Here is a 19,846-nt window from a genome sequence, read left to right as displayed (position 1 = left end):
CAGTCCTGTCCAGCACTTGCTGGAGCTCACCTGTGTCACACAGAGTGTGTTTGTGTGTGTTTGTGTGTTTGTGTGTTTGTGTTGGAGAACACTTGGACTGCACTGGACTCTGGTCAGCAGAGGGCAATGTGTGCACTCTCTGTATACCCCTGTGTGCATACATACACACTTGATACATGTTTTGGTATAGAATTTTGATATCTAAAAAAGGGCAAGGGCAGTTGGAGAGCCAGAAAGGGACAGGTATGCCTCAGTGGTTTGTTGTTTGTTCTACTCCTCACTCAGTCACTGTTTGGAAAGGGGGTTCTGACTTTCCATTTCCATTCTAAAAGTCAGTTCATTGAGGAGTTCAATCTGTTAGCTCCTAGTGCTTGTGTGTGTTACAAAAAGCCAGCCACTTGATAATGCAGGGAAGGCTCCAGAATTAGGGATGAAATATTCCAGCAGTGGTGCTACTGATGGATTCCTCCCTCCCTTCAAGACTACCAGTGTTGATTTTATGGGGAGGGGAGAGAGTTATGTTATAGACAATGGCTAAGTTGTCTGTGTATTTATTTGATGAAATAAAGTGTCTTATCCTAAGAATTAAAATGCATTTTGAACAGAGGGTTAGAAAAGGTGAAAATGCCTCAAAGCGACAAGAGATGAAAGCCACTGTTAGAGCAAGTTTGGACTGTAAAGATGCCTGATGCCAAATTAAATGATTGTGTTTTAACAAGCTGTCTGTGGAGACCCTGCCCTTAGGAGAGGTGTACTCAAAGTGTAACCCTATTAACTCAAAGTGTAACCTCGGCCCAAACCCTGAGCTTTGTTGTTGTAGTAATGTAGGCAGGTGTTTAAAATATACTATGAATGAGATTTTGAACTAGAAGTTGGTCACTTAATGTTCTCTCTGCAGGTTTTATCACACTGATTATATAGGTTTCCTTAGACTCAAATCAGTAATAGGCCACTGTTGTGACTTGCTTTAGGGAGCTACCAATATATGAGTATGGGTACTGGTAGTAATTTACATTGTCTCACTGGACCCCTATGGATCTTACCATGCTTCTACACCAGCTCCTGTGCAGAGCCAAGCACTCTCCTCTGTTACTTTGCATGCTGTGTTATTGGAACTAATTTCATCAGAGAACTGAGTCCTAAGACCAGGGAAGCAGCTTGCTGTTGACTCAGGAGGATTATCCATGGTACGTAAGCCTTTCTGCACTGATGGGGTTTGTTCATTTTGGGTGTCCTGTTTGACTACAGGAGCTTCAAAACAGCATGGAACATCTATTTACACTGTGATGTCTGGCTGCCCTGATAGCCTGGTAAACTTAAGGGAAAGGCTGTGAGGCTGTTTTGCAGTCACCTCTAATTTAGGGTGCTTTTTTTTCTGGGATAACTTTGAACAATAGGCAGTAAATGCCAGAAGTGCAGGCAAGACAACATTTCTGTAAGGTTTTGCTCTCAGCACCTAAGGGCAATGTCAGTCTTCTTCTCATGACTGTGAAGCTACAGTGTGTTCTGCATCACTGTGTGGTGTTCCTGTAAGGTGAGACAACAAAGAAATAAAAAAATACCCCGAAAATAAATCCTGAGTTAAAATGATTGTTAAAGAATAGTGTATAGCAGTGCCATTTATGGCCATGTAAAGCAGAAATGCTAAACTGACCTAAACTAACATTGCTAAGGGCACAAAGGTATAAAACTAAAAAATAGTAGGAGAATGTTACCCAGCAGTAAGAGAAATATTTTCTCTTGTGTGGATGGAATCAGAGGCAAGTGAGTTTCAAATGAGAAGCAGCAACATACCAAGTCATGCAATATAGCTTTTCAGTAACCAAATATTAGGTCCCACATCCAGAACAGAATCCAGAATATGATGGGGCTGTGTCTAAGTCTATGCCTGCTTGCTATATATGTATGGTCCTTCAGTTTGTGGAAGGGATGTTAATGTCTGAACACAGAATTAATTCAGAGATGTCAGCTGTGCAATCACAGAACTTTTATTTATTGGTCCCAGGAAGCCATTGTTTGGAGAATGTGAGCGTTTTCCAGAATTCACAAATCATTGTGTTTCTGTTCACAAATATTTGTGTCTGTGGATAGTTAGCTGTTGACATACTGAGCAATATCAGGGCATTTGTGCTTTTTTAATGATGACTGTCAAATGCAGTGTTTAGAGCAATTCCGTGGATTTGTGTTAGTGCTGCATCTCATTCTGGTAGCATCAGTCAGATTGGCTGAAAGAATTGGGTGCTTTCAGAATTAATGACACAGCAGGAAGAGCCATATTCCATGTTAATGGAAGCCACGATAGTTCATTCTTCTCAGTTTTAACATTAATTTGGAATAGTTTTCTGCCTTTACATTTTACATTGTACAATGTAGATTTGCAGGCACCAAGAATAAAAACCACTATGAATTCCAGTAATCCAGTATCCTGATGAATTGCAGCATACCAGAACAATAGCTACACTGTGCCAGAGCAGAGGTTCATCTGTTCTACAGAGTAATTTTTGGAAATGCTATGTAATGAAGCAAGAGAAAAGAAATGAGTAGAAGACAGGTAGATTGGTGATCCTTTTCAATGTCTGCTCTTCAAGCTTCTGCAGCTGAATGACAAATTCACTGACATGTGGTAATGGGGAGCTTAATAGCATTGGTTGAAAGAGCTCAAATTGAAACAAGTGATTCTTTTTTTTCTTTGCTATGACAACGTAGACTGTCAATGGTAACATTCACTCTGCTGAGGTACATTCTATTGTATAGAAACTGAAATGTGTGTTGCTAGGTCATTTATGTGTTAAGTCTGATTCTGAAAATGCAGATGTTGGAAGAAACACTGCCTGTATTTTCCTGATGAGGCTTCACATTATCCTGGTGATTCAGCACCATCTACTTATCCCTGCTCATCTGAGCAGAGCTTCATGTCCATCTGGCAAGGTGCAGGGAATGATGGAAGACAAAAATGTGTATGAAAATATGCTGTTGAATATCATTGTTGCCCTGGATTAATCTAGATCTTAATAGCTCCTGTAGTTGTGAAAATATATTTTACTAGGAATCTGTCTGTGCTCTGCCAGAGGTGTGTGCTGTATAGATGTACATCTGGGCTGCACACACCTGATGGAATGTTGTGAATTCCCTGTGGGTTCCATCTGTCTGTCCTAACCAGGTGCGGTCCTTTTGTTCTACTGAAGCACGCACATGGTAGTGTCAATTAGCTATCACTGTTTTAATTATTAACTAGGCTCTACTACTTCAAAAAGGTATTTTCATATGAGGGGCATGTCAGTCAGTCTAGAATATGATCTGTTCAGAGGTGGAGCCACGTGGCTTAATCTGTAGTTGCTGATCTCATGTTGTAATTTGTTAGAAGAAGAAATGTTATGTATGTTCTTCTTTGACAGTGAGACTTACAGAGAAGTTTGTGTAAATTGGATGTAAGATTCTGGTTTTGATGTGTTTGTAGTTTTTTATGATAAATCCACAGATAGGAAGTAGATTTCTGAATTCATTTTCAGAAGCAGGCAGCATTTTGCTATTGAAATCAGGGAATCTGTTCATCTAAGTAGTAATGAAATATTAAGAATAGTCTTAGATTTTTTTCCATCCTGGAAGATAATGATAAGGAGAAATTGATTAAATATTTGGCATCTTGAGGTCTGTTTGAAAACTGGAAATATAAACACAAATCAGAAAACTTAGAATTTTTTTTCTAAAACATTAAATTGTTCCCTGTTTTGTAGAAAGAAGTGTTCATGTGTGTAAGTTTTCTTTTTCTGATCTTTTCTGTAGGCTAAACTTCAAGATCCTATTGGCAATTACCCTACTTCTATATCTACTTCTCTTTTTACTCATGCATATTGTGGCTTAATCCCAGCTAGAAACTGAACACTACACAGCTGCCCACTCTTTTCTTTTCTTGGAGAGGTGGGAAGAGAATTGGAAGAATAAAACTGAGAATTACGGATTGAGATAAAGGCAGTTTTTTAGGTAAATAAAAAACTGCATGCACAAGCAAAGCAAAACAAGGAATTAATGCCTCACTTCTCTGGGCAGGCAGATGTTGGATCTGCCCCAGGGAAGCTGGGCTCCTTCATGCACAATGGTTACTTAGGAAGACAAATGCCATCACTCTGAACATCCCCCTTTTCTTATTCCCCCCAGCTTCATATGCTAAGCATGAGTATATGGGATACCCCTTGGGTCAGTTGGGGCCAGCTGTCCTGGCTGTGTCTCCTCCAAGCAGATTGTGCACCCTCAGTCTTCTCACTGGTGGAGGGTGAGGATCAGAAAAGACCTTGACTCCCTAAACCCTGTAGTAACAAAAGCATCTCTCTGCTTTCATCAACAATGTTTTCTGCACAAATCCAAAACACAGCCCCACACTGGCCACTGTAAAGAAAATTAACTCTATCCCAGTAAGAAACAGTGCAATGTGATAACTCTTGGTTTATTTAGAGAGCCTTTTCCTGCAAGTATTTACTATTGAACATAATGGTTACAGTAGATGTTTTCGTATAACAATTTGGGTTGGAAGGGACCTTAAAGTTCATCTAATTCCAACCCCTTTGCCATGGACATTCCTTCCACTAGACCAAGTTTCTCAAAGTCCTTGGGAATATTCATGGTAGGTGTCTTTAAAGCATGTGTGTGCTTGAAAAGCCTTCTGATTTCCTTTAACTTGGAAGACCTGTCTATGCCTTGACTGAGAGTCCCTTGACAGTTCGGTTTAGTCTTGTTTAAGTAATTTCACTTTGCAACCTTTTTGTCCATTCAGCTTTCTCTAAAAATAAGCAGCCTCCAGGACAAACACTGTGGTACTATCCTGCCACTACTCCATTCACAGAAGGATATTTCTTGCATCTTGTGTGCTGCTGGAAGGCTGAGATATTTTGAACTTGATGATAGGGCCCCAAATTCTGAGCTGTTATAAATGTCTGCTTCCTATTAGACTTCTGCCAGGTGTCAGTGACCCTTTTGAAATGTGATTGCATATTTATCTCTGTTTTCTAGTGGAACCTGTCCTGGTACTTGACAGAAACAAACATCTCCAATCACTAATGCCTTAGGGTCAATGTAGCTGCAAAAAGGGTAAAGTTGTGATGTTGTGCTGATAATAAAGTTGCCTTCTAAGTTACAGTTGACTGTGACTTTTGGTGTTGGCTTAAGGACAGAAAAATGCCAGGTGTGATTTGTAATATCTGGATGCAAACATTTTGTTGCTTGCTTACGAAAATATTCCATTTGTTAACTTCTGTCAAAAAACACCAGTCAGAATTTTGAGAATGTGTAGACTAAAATTAAGTCATGTGAATATTCTAATTTGGCATGATCTTTGTTTCAAAGCTCTATGAAACTTAGGAAATGCAGTTTTGCAGTAAACTTAAGGTTAAGGAAAATATTTGAAGGTCTTTAAATACATTTTTAAAGCATAGGAAAGCTTAGAATTTTTTAAGGATGAGAAGATGATAAATTGAAAATACCAGCTTCTATAAAAGTAAATTTCTTTAGTCTGGGACTTCAAACAGCTTGACTGTTGAAATGCATGGGATTAAGAACAGGTACTTTACCTTGATATTTTATCCCTTACACATTCTGTTAAAAAAAAATAATCTCAACTTTGAATACTTTGAATTAATTTATTTTGGAGAAAAGATAGAATCTTGGCAGTACTTTATTTTTCTTAGCTGTGTTATAATACCCATTCGATATGGCTTGTTTCCAATTTAAAATAATGTTCATGTGTGTGGAGGAATTATTATATCAAAAATTAGAGAAGAAATTTTGTGATATTGTTAATGAATTTGATTGTTAATTTCATGCTTCTAAATCAGGTGAAGCAGTTTGCTTCTGGCTACTTTGTGCCAGTGAGTGAAGCAAATGCAAAGCAGCTGGAATGTCTCAGGTATGCAAGAAAGTTTGAAGCCTGTGCCTGTTGCCACTGCAGCCCAGCTATTGTGTGGCTGTGTATCTTGCCCTTAGTTTTCCCAGTGTGGCCAGAACTTCCCTACTGCTGGCATGAGCTCAATGCCAATGAGAACTTGATCTGTGTATTTTTAAAGGGACCTTTGTGTTGCTGTTTTTGTGAGCTTTAGAATTTCTACTGTCAGAGTAGCTCCTGTGCTGGGTGTGACTGTGATGTGATGTCTGTGTTCAAGATGCCAGTGCTACTGAGCTGCCTGTTAGTTACAGTAATGGTAACCTAGATGTGTGTTATTGGAGAGGGTGAAAATGCCTTTTTTCCCCAACTTGCATATTATGACTTTGTATCCATGAACTCAATCTTTCATCATGATATTTAAAATCGAATATATTGATTTTTCGGGTCTCAGAGTTGGAAACCTGTTTCTAAATACCTTTCCATCGAGCACAGCCAAAGGATTCTGAATTTTACTACTGCACAGACAGCTGTGATCTTCATAATTGGTTTGTGTGGGTGTCAGTGTTCAGCTCTCCAATGAAATTTGTCAGAAAAGAAATGAGACACTGAATGAGAAGGGAATTAAAGCAGAAATTTGGCTGTACAGATGATTTAGCAGTAATCTAATGTGGAGCTAATTGGCTAGTATCCAAATTGTGCTTCTGATTGTTTGTTTTCCTCTGGGGAAAAATGTTATTGAATACTTGATGCCTGCTTCCCTGAAGTAAAATAACATAAGCTTAGTGTCTCAGTATTTTGTTCTAACATCAATTTTTATCTTGCATGGCACAACTGTTTCTTATCTTTCTTATGGATTATGATATCAAAACTGAAAATGTTGTATTGTTGTAGGAAAATACTGGCCATGTGTAGGTCAGCAGGAATTTTGCATTTTACATTATTAGTGCCAGAATTTTACTCTAGGTTGTTATACAGTCAATGAATTTTTAATATTTAGCTTTTGGTTGTCATCCATAGTATACTCATTAGTCAGCAGAATGCAATAGAGATGTTCCCCCCCCACACACCCCTTAAAAAAAAAAAGACAGGTTACTTAAATGTTCATGGAGTTGTACTGCTGCAGTCAGATTTAAAACTTTGTCTCCAAGGACTGTCTGCTGGAAGGCTTTAAAATTGTATGGAACGTCTAAAGTCCTTCAGTCAAGTTAGGTAATGTAACTGAGCAAAAGCAGAGCACTGGAGTAGAAGGAGATGAAACAATTGCATTTTATAATTTTTTCTGTATTGAAGTATAATTTTAGTTTCCCTTCTTTGTGGTGAGATTTTCTGGATGTCAACTGTCATACAGATGGAGAAGTTCACCAAAGTCATTGGGTCCTTGAGGAGTGACCTCACCAGTTCTGTAAAGGTGTTGGCCTCTGCTTTTTACTATATTTTTACTTATTGGTCAATACTATTTTTTTCAACTAAAACCATTTAGAATATTAGTAGGAATCATCTTCCTTTATAATGCATTCGAAGGTTGATACTTGCAATAATAATAATAATAATAATGAGAATATGTATGATTTTCATCTCAGATCTGTGTAAGATGCTGGAGTTTGTGTCATAACCTGAGGATGTGAGCAAGCACACTGACAACATTTCTCCTTTGGTATTAAGGCAGCTACAGGACCTTAAGGAGACCTTTGTCTGTGGGTTTAAAAACTGAAATACGCCTTAAGCATTATGCCAAGTGGAGCTCCAGTTTTCTATGCCTTGGATGCAGCAGAATGGGGTCTTGTAGCGATGCTTTAGTTTTTAGCTTTTATATTTTTTAGATTCTGTACTGCTTTTGTGAGCAGTTCTGAGCTTCAAAATAAGGGATGATAAGCTCTCTTCACAAAGTAGCTGGACAAAACAGTTGCCTTCCTAGCTTGGGACCAAGGACAACCACCCAAGTCTCAGGTCCAAGAGCATAAAAAATGTGGACTGAAGAGAGAAACAAGAAGGATGTGACTTCTGGACCAGAATTTATAAAAGTGAGAGACCTTGTGACCTGTTGTCCATTTTGTGACCATTTTGGGTCCATCTTGGGTGTAGCCCTGTCTGGGCTCTTGTACTGCCCAAGGTGTATCCATTGAGGCCTTTTGATAAAAACCTACTTTATTCTTTAAACTTGTCTAGCCTCTTTTCCAGGTCAGCCTTCACAAGGCACCAATAGAGGGTATTTTCTGGGGACTCAGTCTGACAGGGCATGGAGTGTTTGTGGGGATGTTGGGATAATGTGCAGCTATAACCACTGGTTATGGCTCTTCTGGAGCAACAAGTGTAGAGTGGTTGGTTGGGGGTATTTTGCAAAGATAAATTTACTGTCCCTGTGGTAAATGTTCATTGCTTATATTGGTATATTCTGATTTTTAGCTCAACATAAGTCAGTTGTTTTTGTTTGGTTTTTTTTTTTTTTCATAGCAGTCAACACCCACAGTCCAGAGATTTTTGAGAGTGGAACTTCAGTGCATATTTGTGCCTTCATGCTGGAATGAGGGTACCATTTTGTATGTGTGCCTAATGTCCTAAATGCATGGGCTTGTGTGCTGTGTCTCTTGAGAAGAGACAAATGTTGCGTATCCCATCAATCAATGGTGCTTGCCTTAGTTCTTGGCATAATTGCTGTTTGGAGGTAATCAGTATTAACAGGTTTTTTAAATGTTTCAGGATTTGTTTAATGTATGTTTTGTTGTTTTTGTTTTTTCTTTTAGGTGGCCTGGCTTTAGCTCAAGTACTTTTTTTTTATGTGAAATATCTGGTTCTGTATGGTGTTCCTGGCCTCCTCCTTCGAATGGATGGACTCAAACCTCCAGCTCTGCCTTGCTGTGTGAGCCTGATGCACAGTTTCACTAAAATGTGGAGGTTAGTCACTGCTGCTTTTCAGGCAGTTTATTACTGATACCTGGCAGTCAGTAAGAGCACGCATGTGTGTTCATTCTCACATACATGTTTGCTTTCCTGTCCTTGTGCTTTTTCTCTCATTCCCATTATCCATCTTTAGTGCATTTTAAATGGACTTCAACTTGATGGTTACTTTTTTCACACTGTGGAGGGATAAGGGCAAGTACCCATTTTTAATTACTAGAGTTAGACTCAGCCTATCCAGCTAAAAGAGCAATTATTTTTCCAGTTATATATTAAATGACTTTTTTTTTTCAATCTGGGTCTAAAACCCACATTATTTTAGCTTGAAATCCTTCCAGAGACTGGAAATAAATGTTTGATTAATCACATGAGGAAAGCTGTAGTTATAGTATTTTAACATGTAGAGTCGTATTGTAGAGGAAGTCTTGAACACGTTAAAAGTACTATGAAAATGATACTTGTTTATAAAGTAGGATGAATTCTGGATCTGCTTTGCTTTTACAAGAGTTTCAGCACAATATTTCTTCAAAAACCGATGAATTCTGTATCTTATGTTTGCTTTAAATCAGTGTTCACTAAAATATTTTCACCGAAAACTGTCTCCTGGGTGGATTCTGCTTAATGTTTACCTTCTGTGTAAGAGTGGATTCACTTGACTTCTCTCCTCCCTTGTTTTCCTCTGCACTAACCAATATTCCTTCATGCTGTGGGGTTCTGTGCCCCAGACTTCTAAAAACATTCCCCTAATGATTTAGACTTGTCAGTCTTTTAGTGCAGAGGCTTCTCTCCTCTTGTGTTAGTGCAGAGCCTGTCAGAATGGTGCTTACTCCCTCTTGTCCCTGACTGCTCTGCAATATGAATAAAGCTTTTAATTTTAGTCATTAAAACAGTGGGCCTGCTGTTATCTGAGTTTTATTGGATGAGATTTTAATTTTGTTTTCAGCTTGAAGCTAGTTGTAACAAGAAGATTTTATAGTTTATAATAGTTGGCATCTGTAGATCTGAAGTATTCGAAGAAATGCAGCAGGAAGAGTGCAGAAAACAGATGAATTATTGAAAATTATTTGAGCTACTAGCAACTGCTTTGGTTTAAATGCTCTTTCAGAGTTTGCACTGAACTTATGACCTACAGAGTTAATATAGAAATCTGTCATTTTTACCAGGCACTCTCATGAGAACAGCATTTCTTGGCTTGCTGGCCCTTGTAGGCAGAGTCCCAAACAGCAGCAGTTTTTCCCCTTTGTCAGTTCTTATTCCAGGGAATCTGTATTGCACTGGAGGTGCCAAGTGAAAGTGAATTTCAGCACAAACCTTAGTGACACTGCTGTGCCAGGTAGCTGTAACAGGCCATGAAAAAGTTGCTCTGCACCTGCAAATGTCTTTGGTGTATCACAGTAAAAATCTTGGGCATTCCTTAAAATATTCATTACTCTTGTATGAAAATTGAAGCTAATATCTAAGTAGAAAACCTTTCTTTATAGAAGGAAAAAGTGTCAGGTGCTGATATTAATCTTTTGCCCGATTATTTAATTTTTATCAATAATTCATTGCCAGAAGTAATAAAATTATTTCACAGATTAAATTTGTTTGCTTTGCATGCTGAAAAAAGTCAGTTAATATGTGCCTGACTTGATTTCTTGCTCTCCAAGTTCTTTAGTAGTAGATTTTTCTGTAGCTGCTGTGTTATGGGACATTCTCAATTAAATAAGCAGCTCTGTGAATGCCCTGAATGATGATGTCCTTATGCCTTTACAGTTAAACTCTTCAAACACTCTGCCCAGAGGCTTTGCAGTTTAATGTGGTGGGTAGTTATCTTGTGTAGGAGTGTTGTGTTAGAAGTAGGAATACCTTTGTTTCTGAACTGTATGGTTGAACAGGACAGAAAGTTTGCAGGGCCAGGCTGGGACATGGAGTGGATTGGAATAATCCAGATGACTTGGAGTTATACCACTCTTACATTCTGTCTAGCATCAGGGACACTGCTCAGGAAGAAGTACTTGTGCATGCTTGGGTTACTCTTCCCCTTCTTGCTGGTATCCACTTGAGAATACTGTCAGAAACGTGTTGGCTGGACTTTCCAAGGCCCAGTATTAAAATTTTTGTCCCAAAGCTTTTAGCAGTGCATGTTTTGAAGGAGAGAAGGTAGCCTGGAGAGAAAGACAGCGTGAATGTCACAATGTAAGGAATGCAAATATGCTACTAAGGAGCCTTGCACCACCACCTGGTGTCCTTTGAGCATAACAACAAAGCTCTTGATCCCATCTATCCAGACCTGTGTCACTTCTAGGCAGTACATGCTGACATAATTCACTGGCACACAGCACGTGAAGAGCTTTCAGGAAGGTAAGAAAGATACCACAGTGTGTCTAAAGCTGTCTAAAGTTTCTCTAAAGCAGGTGTTAAAAAACCAAATCAAGTAGTCTGCCTCTCTATGGTACTAAATAATAAACCAAATAGTGCTCATTCAAACCTAAAAATAAAATACTTTAATTAAAAAAGTTATCAAGCCTATGATAGGTTCTCCCTAATTCACATTTAATCAGGACAATCTCTAGAGTCAAAAAATTATTAGTCTTGTTTGCTGTCTCAAGACAAATACAGGTGTTGAACATGCTACTCTGGGTTCATTTCACCAGGATATCATTAGCTTGCTAAATAATATGCAGCTGCATAGCTAATAAATGCATGATAAATACACTGCTCTTCAAAAGCTTTATTATAGCTATGAAAAGGAGTCTCTGAGCTCTTGATTTCCAGAGAGGATAGTAGTTCAGTGGCATGCAATCTTAGGTTTTAATGTCTGCTTTGCCTTAAGCCTTGATGAATTAAAACTTAGTTTTTGTAACCGGGGTTCAAAGCAAGGTAATGAGTTGTGGGAGAGAACCAATGTTGTTGGAAACTTGTGCCTTTAAAGCATTAGTCAAGGTTGATGCTTGCCATACAATTTCTCAGATGGGAGGGATAAATTGTGTAGTGCAACTAGAAGTAGTTGTGTTGCTGCTGAAACTTGCAAATTGAAATATGGAAAAACATCCTAGTGGAGGAGTAACAGTTTGGAAACTACAGAAACAAAAGATAGTACATAACTAAATCCTATATAAATTTTGACATATTGGTAAATTATCTTGGCAATCTATTCCATAGAGGAACTTGTCAGTTTGTAAATTATGCCAACAGTTGGCTGCTGTTCATGGAAAAATAATCATCCATTTTTGGTTTTTTATGCTGTTAGGGGTATGACTCTGCAACAAAAATGTTGGACACATTAGTTAGATATGTTTTGCTATGCTGTGGGAGCAGCATGACATAAACCCCACAGTTATTTCTGGTCATTGACTGATTTGGAATGTGCAGAAGCACAACACCTTGATGATGTTCTGAGGGCTGGAGCACCTTGTCTATGCAGGTGGTTTGAAGAGTTGGGTTCAGCCTGGAGAAACAAAGGCTCCAGGGAAACCTCATTGCAGCCTTCCAGTAGCTAAAGGGGGCTTATGAAAAAGAGGAAGAGAGACCTCTTTATGTAGGCAGATAGTGATAGACAAGGGGAAATGGGTTTAAAGTGAAAGAGGAGAGGTTTAGATTAGATTCTAAGAAGCAATTCTTTAGTGAGACAGTGGTGAGGCATTGGAATATGTTGCCCAGAGAAGTTGTGGATGCCCTGTCCCTGGAAGTGTTCAAGGCCTGGTTGGATGGAGTCCTGATCAACCTGGTCTAGTAAGAGTTGTTCTTACACATGTCAGGGGCATTGCAACTGGATTATCTTTGAAGGTCCCTTACAACCCAAACAATTCTGTGATTACTTCTTCTACCTTTCCACCTTGAAATCTTGTCATTCTCAAATATTCCAAAATAGTTTGGAGACAAGTGTTTTGGGGATGAATTGTGCTGAAACTTGATGCATGTTTAATATAGGTTAGTCTCAGCAAGAGTAGAGGCTTTTCAAGAAGGCAGGCAGAAGTAGAGTATGAAACGTAGATTTCACTGTAAACAGTATTTCATCTAGATTAAAGAAAATGAAGTTGAAGAATGCTGCCAGAGGAAAATAAAAAATGCAGTGATAAAGATCAGATCATTTTCAACTACCACGCTTTAGGTTTTAGGTTCTACTCTGTGTTTAATACCCTGATTCTTGACAGACAGGAGTCTGACATTAGGCAGCCCCTGATTTTCTTGCATGCCTAAGGGGTGGACTAGGAGGGGCTGTATTTGGCATGTACAGGCACACACTTCTATACAAACAAGTTAAATTTATGCCAGTGATGTTTTTGTGACATCCAAAAATGGCATCTGGGTTATGATTTACAAGAAATTGTCTGCCATTTAGTTTAGCTTACTGCTTAAGATTTTTTGCCTGACATGAAAAATTGGTCTTTGTGCAAGGTCTCAGTGAATTGCTTCAAATTATGGATTACAGTCTGCTGTGTTCTTATCACATTCTTGGCTATAATGATCCCATAGAAAATAGATCTACAGATAAAAATGTAAATTCATTTGCATTTGTTTCTTCCTGATCTGGTACTTTTTGCCTACTTTTACCAATGATCCTGAAACTTTCCTCCTTCTGGAAACAATTCCTTGTACGTCTGTCATAAAAGAAGATTGCCAGGGTTTTTTTCCCTTTGCTTTGGATTTTTCTGGGAAAAGACAAGTCTGACACTCATGTGTAAATGTGAGCACAAGAGATCACTGTGACCACATGCAGTAATTCTAGAATGATGAATAGTCTGCAAAAACTTACTATCTTTTATTTCTGGCTTAAACTCCTGATAGTATTGTTCAGTTGCCTATTAGTTTATGGTGAGGTCTGAAATAGATATTTAAGAAAGGAAAATGGACTTCCTGATCTGTAGAGGTAAAGTAATTACTTGAGTGCATTTTCATCTGTGCTGCTTATTGTCTCAACCAGTTTGACATGTACTTTCTGGTCTTTGAGCTTCTAATTTTTAGGAGTGGAATAAATAATCTTGGGAATTAGCTTGTTAAGTATATGAAAACAAGAAAGATGCTGAAAAGCTATGTAAAATATCATTAAGGTAATTTAAATTAAGATCAGAAGTGGAGTTTTTGTCAGTGCTTGACTTGGACAGCTTGCCTCCTTAAATTCCCAAATAGCCAATGTTTGGCACAAGTTAACACAAACATAATTGTGTGTAACAATAGCAACTGTAGCTGTGCTGCAGATCTGTGTAGTCAGGATGACATCCCTGCCTCTGGGCTCAGAGTAATGTGCCTTTGTGTGTTTAGGGACTTGTGCTCTAGCAAATGGTGAAAGGTTCATTCTTTGTGTTTGGGTCTCATAGTGCTCTTTTGTTTTGGTGTTTCTGGATAGGCTGATGGATGGTCTGAAATAGGAGATAGCAGATTTTGCTCCCTAAATTTTTCCTTCCTATGAGTTTAGTTCTCTGATTACATGTTAGTGATAACAGCAAATTGCTGTTGTGCAACCTGTCATTTGGAGGTAATTGTAGAGCAGAAAGGAAGGATGATAGGTTAACCTTCTTTACATTGCAGGTATCCTCAGGAGCCCTTAAGTTACCAAGCCTTGAAAAATTTGCATGAGGGAAGGAGAAGCAGGCAGTGAAAAGAAACTCCACATCTCCATGGCAGATGGAAGGAGAGATTCAGCATGAATCACCCAAAGCCGGGTAGAAATTTGAATGGCACATCCAGATCTGTGGCTCACACCTGCTGCCCACCCTGCTGTGGAAAGGGTTGCAGCAGCTGCTTTCCAAAGCTGTAGGAAGACCTCCTCTGAGGTTCTGTGCCTGGTGAGAGGGTCAGTCTGGGGATTTGAGCCAGGACAAGCCTACTTGTGCTATGAGCAGAGAATCTAATTTTCAGTGCTGTGAGAGGCCTACCAGTCAGCTTCAAGAGGATGAGGTATTTTCCAGATGGTTTGTTTTGTATTTGTCCTGCAGTTCTAGACAGCTGTGTTTTTGAAAGCACTCTACTCCATGTTTGTGATGGGACATACTGGGCAGCTGGAACTGAGAGACAAGAAAAGAAAGGACATGCTTGTGCATATTTCCCTTTCCTCTGGAGTTGAGGATTGTCTCTTCTGGTTCATTTTTTCCCTTTGATATTTTCAAAGAAGGGGGTTGTCCAGTATGTTGTACACAGTCTATCAGGTAGAATAAATGTCTTTTTATTACCTAGCTTTTCCTTGGGTTTAGACTTAAAAATATTAATGCTGCAACATTTCTATTCCAGAGTTAAAAGGCATCTTTTCCCTACTGTGTTTTGGAGGTGGCATCTTAAATATGAAAAAAGATTATTTCAAAGGGTATTTGGACTGAATACAGTTATGCCCCCAGTGTTGCAAGAGCCTAGTGCTCATGAGTAAAGGAGAATTTTATTGAAATTAAAATTATTGCCAAAATGTGCAGGCTTCTGCACACTCTAACAGACTTTAACACTGTGAAGTCACAGGATTAGGTTTCTTGTCCTGTGTGTACAAGTGCACTGGATCACATCCCAAATCAGTAGTAAAAATAACATGCATAAGATCAGTTGTGTCACAGAAAGCTTATGTGCCTAGAGAGGTAGGTGGTGTGCTTTAAAACACTACAAGAATATTAAGCTTTCATTCTTGAGAAGATATTAACATGGTCTTTGAGGATGCTGAGTGTGAATCTTGGGAAGGAAAGTGCTCTTCTTCTTTCTGTTGATACATAAAGTTGAATGTAAGGCAGGTCTCCCTGAATGTTCTTGCTCTCTACAACTCCTGTGGTATTCCTAAGGAGAATGATTTGGTGTTAAATACACAGTCACAGTGTGCATGGACAGCTGGAGTCGAGGGAAGCTCTCCTTAGGCTGTGGAGTTATAACTAACATTATAGTTAGTTAAATATTGCACCTGCTTCCCTATATCTGAATACTTCAACTTCTTGCCAAAAACTTGTCTATTTAGTTGCAGAATTAGTGCATGTCTTTATTTGTGGAAAAACTTGTTTTAAAGTTTAAAAATAAGTCTCCCTGATTTACTGTATTTTTTGTTAACTCTGGTGATGCTTAAAGCTGAATATTGATCTGTGATGTTTCCAGCTAAGATGTCACCTGAATATATGAAAGTTGTGGACTGGTTGGCTATTCTCTCTCTCACTGATGAAGACAAAAGATTTAACTGGTTTTGGTGTCAGCTAAATTAGTGCATGCTGCAGTTACTACTGTACTGTACTGTTCAATTTGCTGGTTAAATCAAAGCTTTGAAAGGCTCCTTAAATCTCTTCAATAGAGAAAAAGAAATCTGTTACTCTGAAGTGTGAAAAGAAGTGCAGTAATAAGGCACCCTAATCCTTCTTGGATCTAAATTGCATAATTATTGAGAATTTATTTGTCTAATGACTGCATTGTCACTGTCATTTCAAATTGCTGGGTTTTATTTAAAAATCAAGCTAAACCCACCTACTGCTCTTCACCTGTGAATCCCATTGCTCACTGTATTTGATATGAGCTCTGTGTAGATACAGACTGTTACTGCTGCTCACATTTGGCAAGCAGCACTCTGCCTGCTCACAACTACTGGAGAAAATGAGTAATGGCTGTTAATAAACTTGTTGGCTCTGTTTGCAGTAAGGATGGAGATCTCACAGTAATTGGACAATCACGCTGCAGTTCAGGAGTCTTATGTGACAAAGGCTGAGGGAGAACTTTCCCTATGGGAGTTTGCCACTAATGGGCATTAGGTTTCATCCACCCTCCATGAGCTACTATAGGCTTTTGAAGAATTGGGGAAGATATAAAATTAAAGCAGTATTTCTTCTGAAGGGTTCTAGGAGAGATTAACAGAATACAAATGAGACTTTGCTTTTTTAAAAAGTGTTTGCTGAGCTGTATCACCAAGATCCAGTGATTGGATATGTGAGAAACAAAACCAATTTGTTATTTTAAAGCCTCCCAAGTAGACAGACTTGTGTGCAATTTACATACACTGCCAATGGCTGGTGCCTGCTGAACACTGTGCTTCTCTTTCTGTCCAAGAGATTACAGGGGTGAGGAGGAGTCACTGCCTAGAATCATTACAACTTTCCTCTGGCTTTCTGATATAATACAAGTTGTGCATTTAAACTGAAATAAAACAATGAAACATATTAGGTCATGAATTTAATTTGTAGGCTGGAGGCCACTAGCATTGTGACATGTTTTTATGTGGTCCTCAAAAGAGCTTTCTCCCTGTGGGTGCCTTACTGTAGGTTAATTTTACTCTGCAGGTCTCCAGCCTGAGTTCCCAGCTAATAGGTGAAACTGTGCAGATGAAGCTTTGAGACTTACTAACAGCTTCTACTTGGAGATGAAAGTGAAAGACAAAATGCACACTGAAATTGGACTGTATTCTGCATTATACAGATTGTCCAGAGTCAGTCCAGGTATATTTCTGCTTCCCTTGAAATCAGTGAGAGTTTTGTGCTGATTTTGATGGTGTCAGGATTTCACTGTGGATTTCCACTGTTCTCCTGGGTACAGGAAGCCCTAGCTTCTCCCTGTGATGCTATGCAGTAAATACTTCCCAAATAAAATATTTAGGGCTTTTCCTTAAACTGTCAGACATTTACAGAGGACTGTTTCTGTGAAATAATGTGAATGTTGGTGCATTTGCCATGTTGGTGCTACAGAGCACTTACAGCACTGAGCAGGAACCTCTATATGGAGGCATCCAGCACAGGCACAACACAGTGGCAGCTTTGGTTATTTCAATAAAGGAGGAGACCAAAAGGCAAGTTGGTAGACTGTTGAATCATTCCAGGAAGAAACACAACAGGGATTCAAAGTGTTTTATCTAAGCATGAAGTGTTAAAATTCCAGGGTCCTTAAGCAAGTGTCAGAGAATGATAAAGGTATCCTCATGTGTACACAAGTTCTCCTTATTATTGCTGTAACAAGAAATTGTTTGTCAAAGATATAATATGAAAGCATTTGACAGTCTTCATATTTTCTCTTTGAAATAGCATAGATTTTTATTTTTACTCTTAGGTGCATTTTTACATTGAAATAAAAGCTACTGGTTTTCTGCATTGCAGATGGTTAAAGTCAAAGCTTGCAAACAAAAGGGTCCATTGAAGCTTGAGATCTAGGCTTAGCAAGTTTTTAAGATCTTAATGTTTACAAGAACATTGAATTCTCTTAAACAGGAATCTTATCATTGGATTGAGCAATGAATTGTTTTTTTCCGAAGTTGCATGGTAAGAGAAGAGATGCATAGGAAATGGTAGGATTTGAAGAATGGTAGGATTTGAAGAATGGTAGGAATGCCAAAAGAGCTCCATATATGCATTTGTTCCTAATTTCAATACCATATCAGTGGGCAGACTAGAAATATGTATGTGGGTGGAATCCACCAAGTGTCTTGCACAAATTGAAAGGCTGATCTCAAAAATGAGAGCTCCAAAAACATCCTTGTATGTGGCAAAAGAGTCCTCAGAAAAATGTTAAAATGACTTTAAAGGCTCGGTGTCCAGAAGTCTATTCTATAATTTAGGTAACAGATGATAAATCCAAACAGATTGTTGTATTGGACTGGGTTGTATTTTTCATCAGGCATCTCTGTCTTTATTTTTAAAAACTAATACTGCTACACAGTATTCACAGTTTAAGTGAATATTTTCAGTGTGCTTACTGTGTTTATCTCTCCTGCAAAATCATCTGTGACAATTTAATTGTGGTTTTTCTATCTGAAGTTGTACATCAGCTTTGTAAATAGTGTATTCAAGTATGAAGGCAGTTATGTTATTTAGAAGAGGAATTGTGCTGCTTGTCACTGAAGAAACAAGCTTTACCTGAAACCTACACCTTCGTAGCAAACTTGCAGAAAACTGAATTAATTCAATACATGGACAGGGAAAAATGTCTTTTAAAAATATAGATGGCTTTCCCAGATGTTTATTTAATAATCAAGATGATGGTGAATCAATTGGTGGCAGTCACTGCTTGAAAAATACTTATTCTGTTTGTTAGGCTGTACCCCCTCCAGGGGATTTGCTTTAGCAGAGTTTTATAGCTCATTGAGACATTAAATAATAGCACTTACAAAACCTGAATATAGACTTTAGTATCTGCTTTCCTGGTAGTAATCTAACTCTTCAGACAAGACTCTAAAATTGCTCCAGATTCACATTGCATGCTTGTAATTATTTGAAATTTGGAAGCACTCATCTTTAAGGCATTGCTTGCTGGGAAGGTTGCCACAGGCAGTATTGGGAAAAGCATGAGCAGATCTAGGAGAATCCAGAAAAGTAGTTCTGGGAAAAAAAGGTAATTCTTTTTACAGAGTCTTTTGGGTATCCCTGCTGTAAGGGGCTGCTCAAAAAATAGGGGCAAGGAAGCAGCTTGAGTGCTGTGTCAGTGAAGGCAGCTGTCATTCAGACTCCTCAGTCTCCAGTGCAAAATATTCTGGTGTGGGAGAGACTCTTGCTCAGCAGCTCACTGGCTAAATGCCACATTTATTTGCAAAGACAGCTAATGGAAGTGCTAGTCTTGCAAACAGTTCTGCAATTCAATAGGACAGGCTACTCTGAGGGTATGGAAATGAGTTTGACTTCCTAGTGTCAAGTTCAGCCACATTTTAAAGAAAGGGCCAAGAGCCATTGTTGAAACATTGCAGCACCTACAATGTTTTTTTTAAAGAGATGTTGAATACCCAGAGTACCAAAGCTCTAATAAATAACCCACTTGTTGGATTTCCTCACTGCCATAAATGGCAACCAGGCTGATTTGAAGAGATTTAAGTGTAATTATATTGTTTGCTCCTCTCCTGCTTATAGAAACTACACCATTCCTTTCTGCATTCAGAATTGTTTATGTTCAGTGGCAACATGACTGTTTTTAAGGTGTCTGGGATATTTCTGTCTACAATGCAATGCAATCTCTGGGTACACAGTGTCACAGTTGCCTGTCTCTGTCTCTGGGTGGTTATTTTGGTTTTTTTTTTTGGTTGGATTTCTTTTTTTCACAAATGGCAAACTATCTACATAGCTCTACTCCTCTTAAGGTAGGGCCCAAAGTAAGAACCAGTCCACTATCTGATTTTGAGTGCTGATGTACTGACTGCTTGCAGAACATCTTTCTGAAGTCCATGGTTAGCCA

The 19,846-nt window shown here is 38.7% G+C and overlaps 1 protein-coding gene across 3 annotated transcripts in view; it reads left to right on the top strand.

The window, feature by feature from the left end:
- The window catches only part of HHAT (hedgehog acyltransferase), a 183,027-nt gene that overhangs the window by 42,149 nt on the left and 121,032 nt on the right, over window positions 1–19,846 (top strand). For all 3 annotated transcript variants that reach the window (XM_050972690.1, XM_050972689.1, XM_050972691.1), the window contains one exon: window positions 8,614–8,764. In XM_050972690.1, the coding sequence (XP_050828647.1) occupies window positions 8,614–8,764 (151 nt within the window). The remainder of the gene's footprint in view (window positions 1–8,613; window positions 8,765–19,846) is intronic.

Source organism: Serinus canaria, chromosome 3 (genome assembly GCF_022539315.1).
Source record: "Serinus canaria isolate serCan28SL12 chromosome 3, serCan2020, whole genome shotgun sequence".
Taxonomy (NCBI): domain Eukaryota; kingdom Metazoa; phylum Chordata; class Aves; order Passeriformes; family Fringillidae; genus Serinus; species Serinus canaria.
This window is presented reverse-complemented; position numbering and strand designations above follow the sequence as displayed.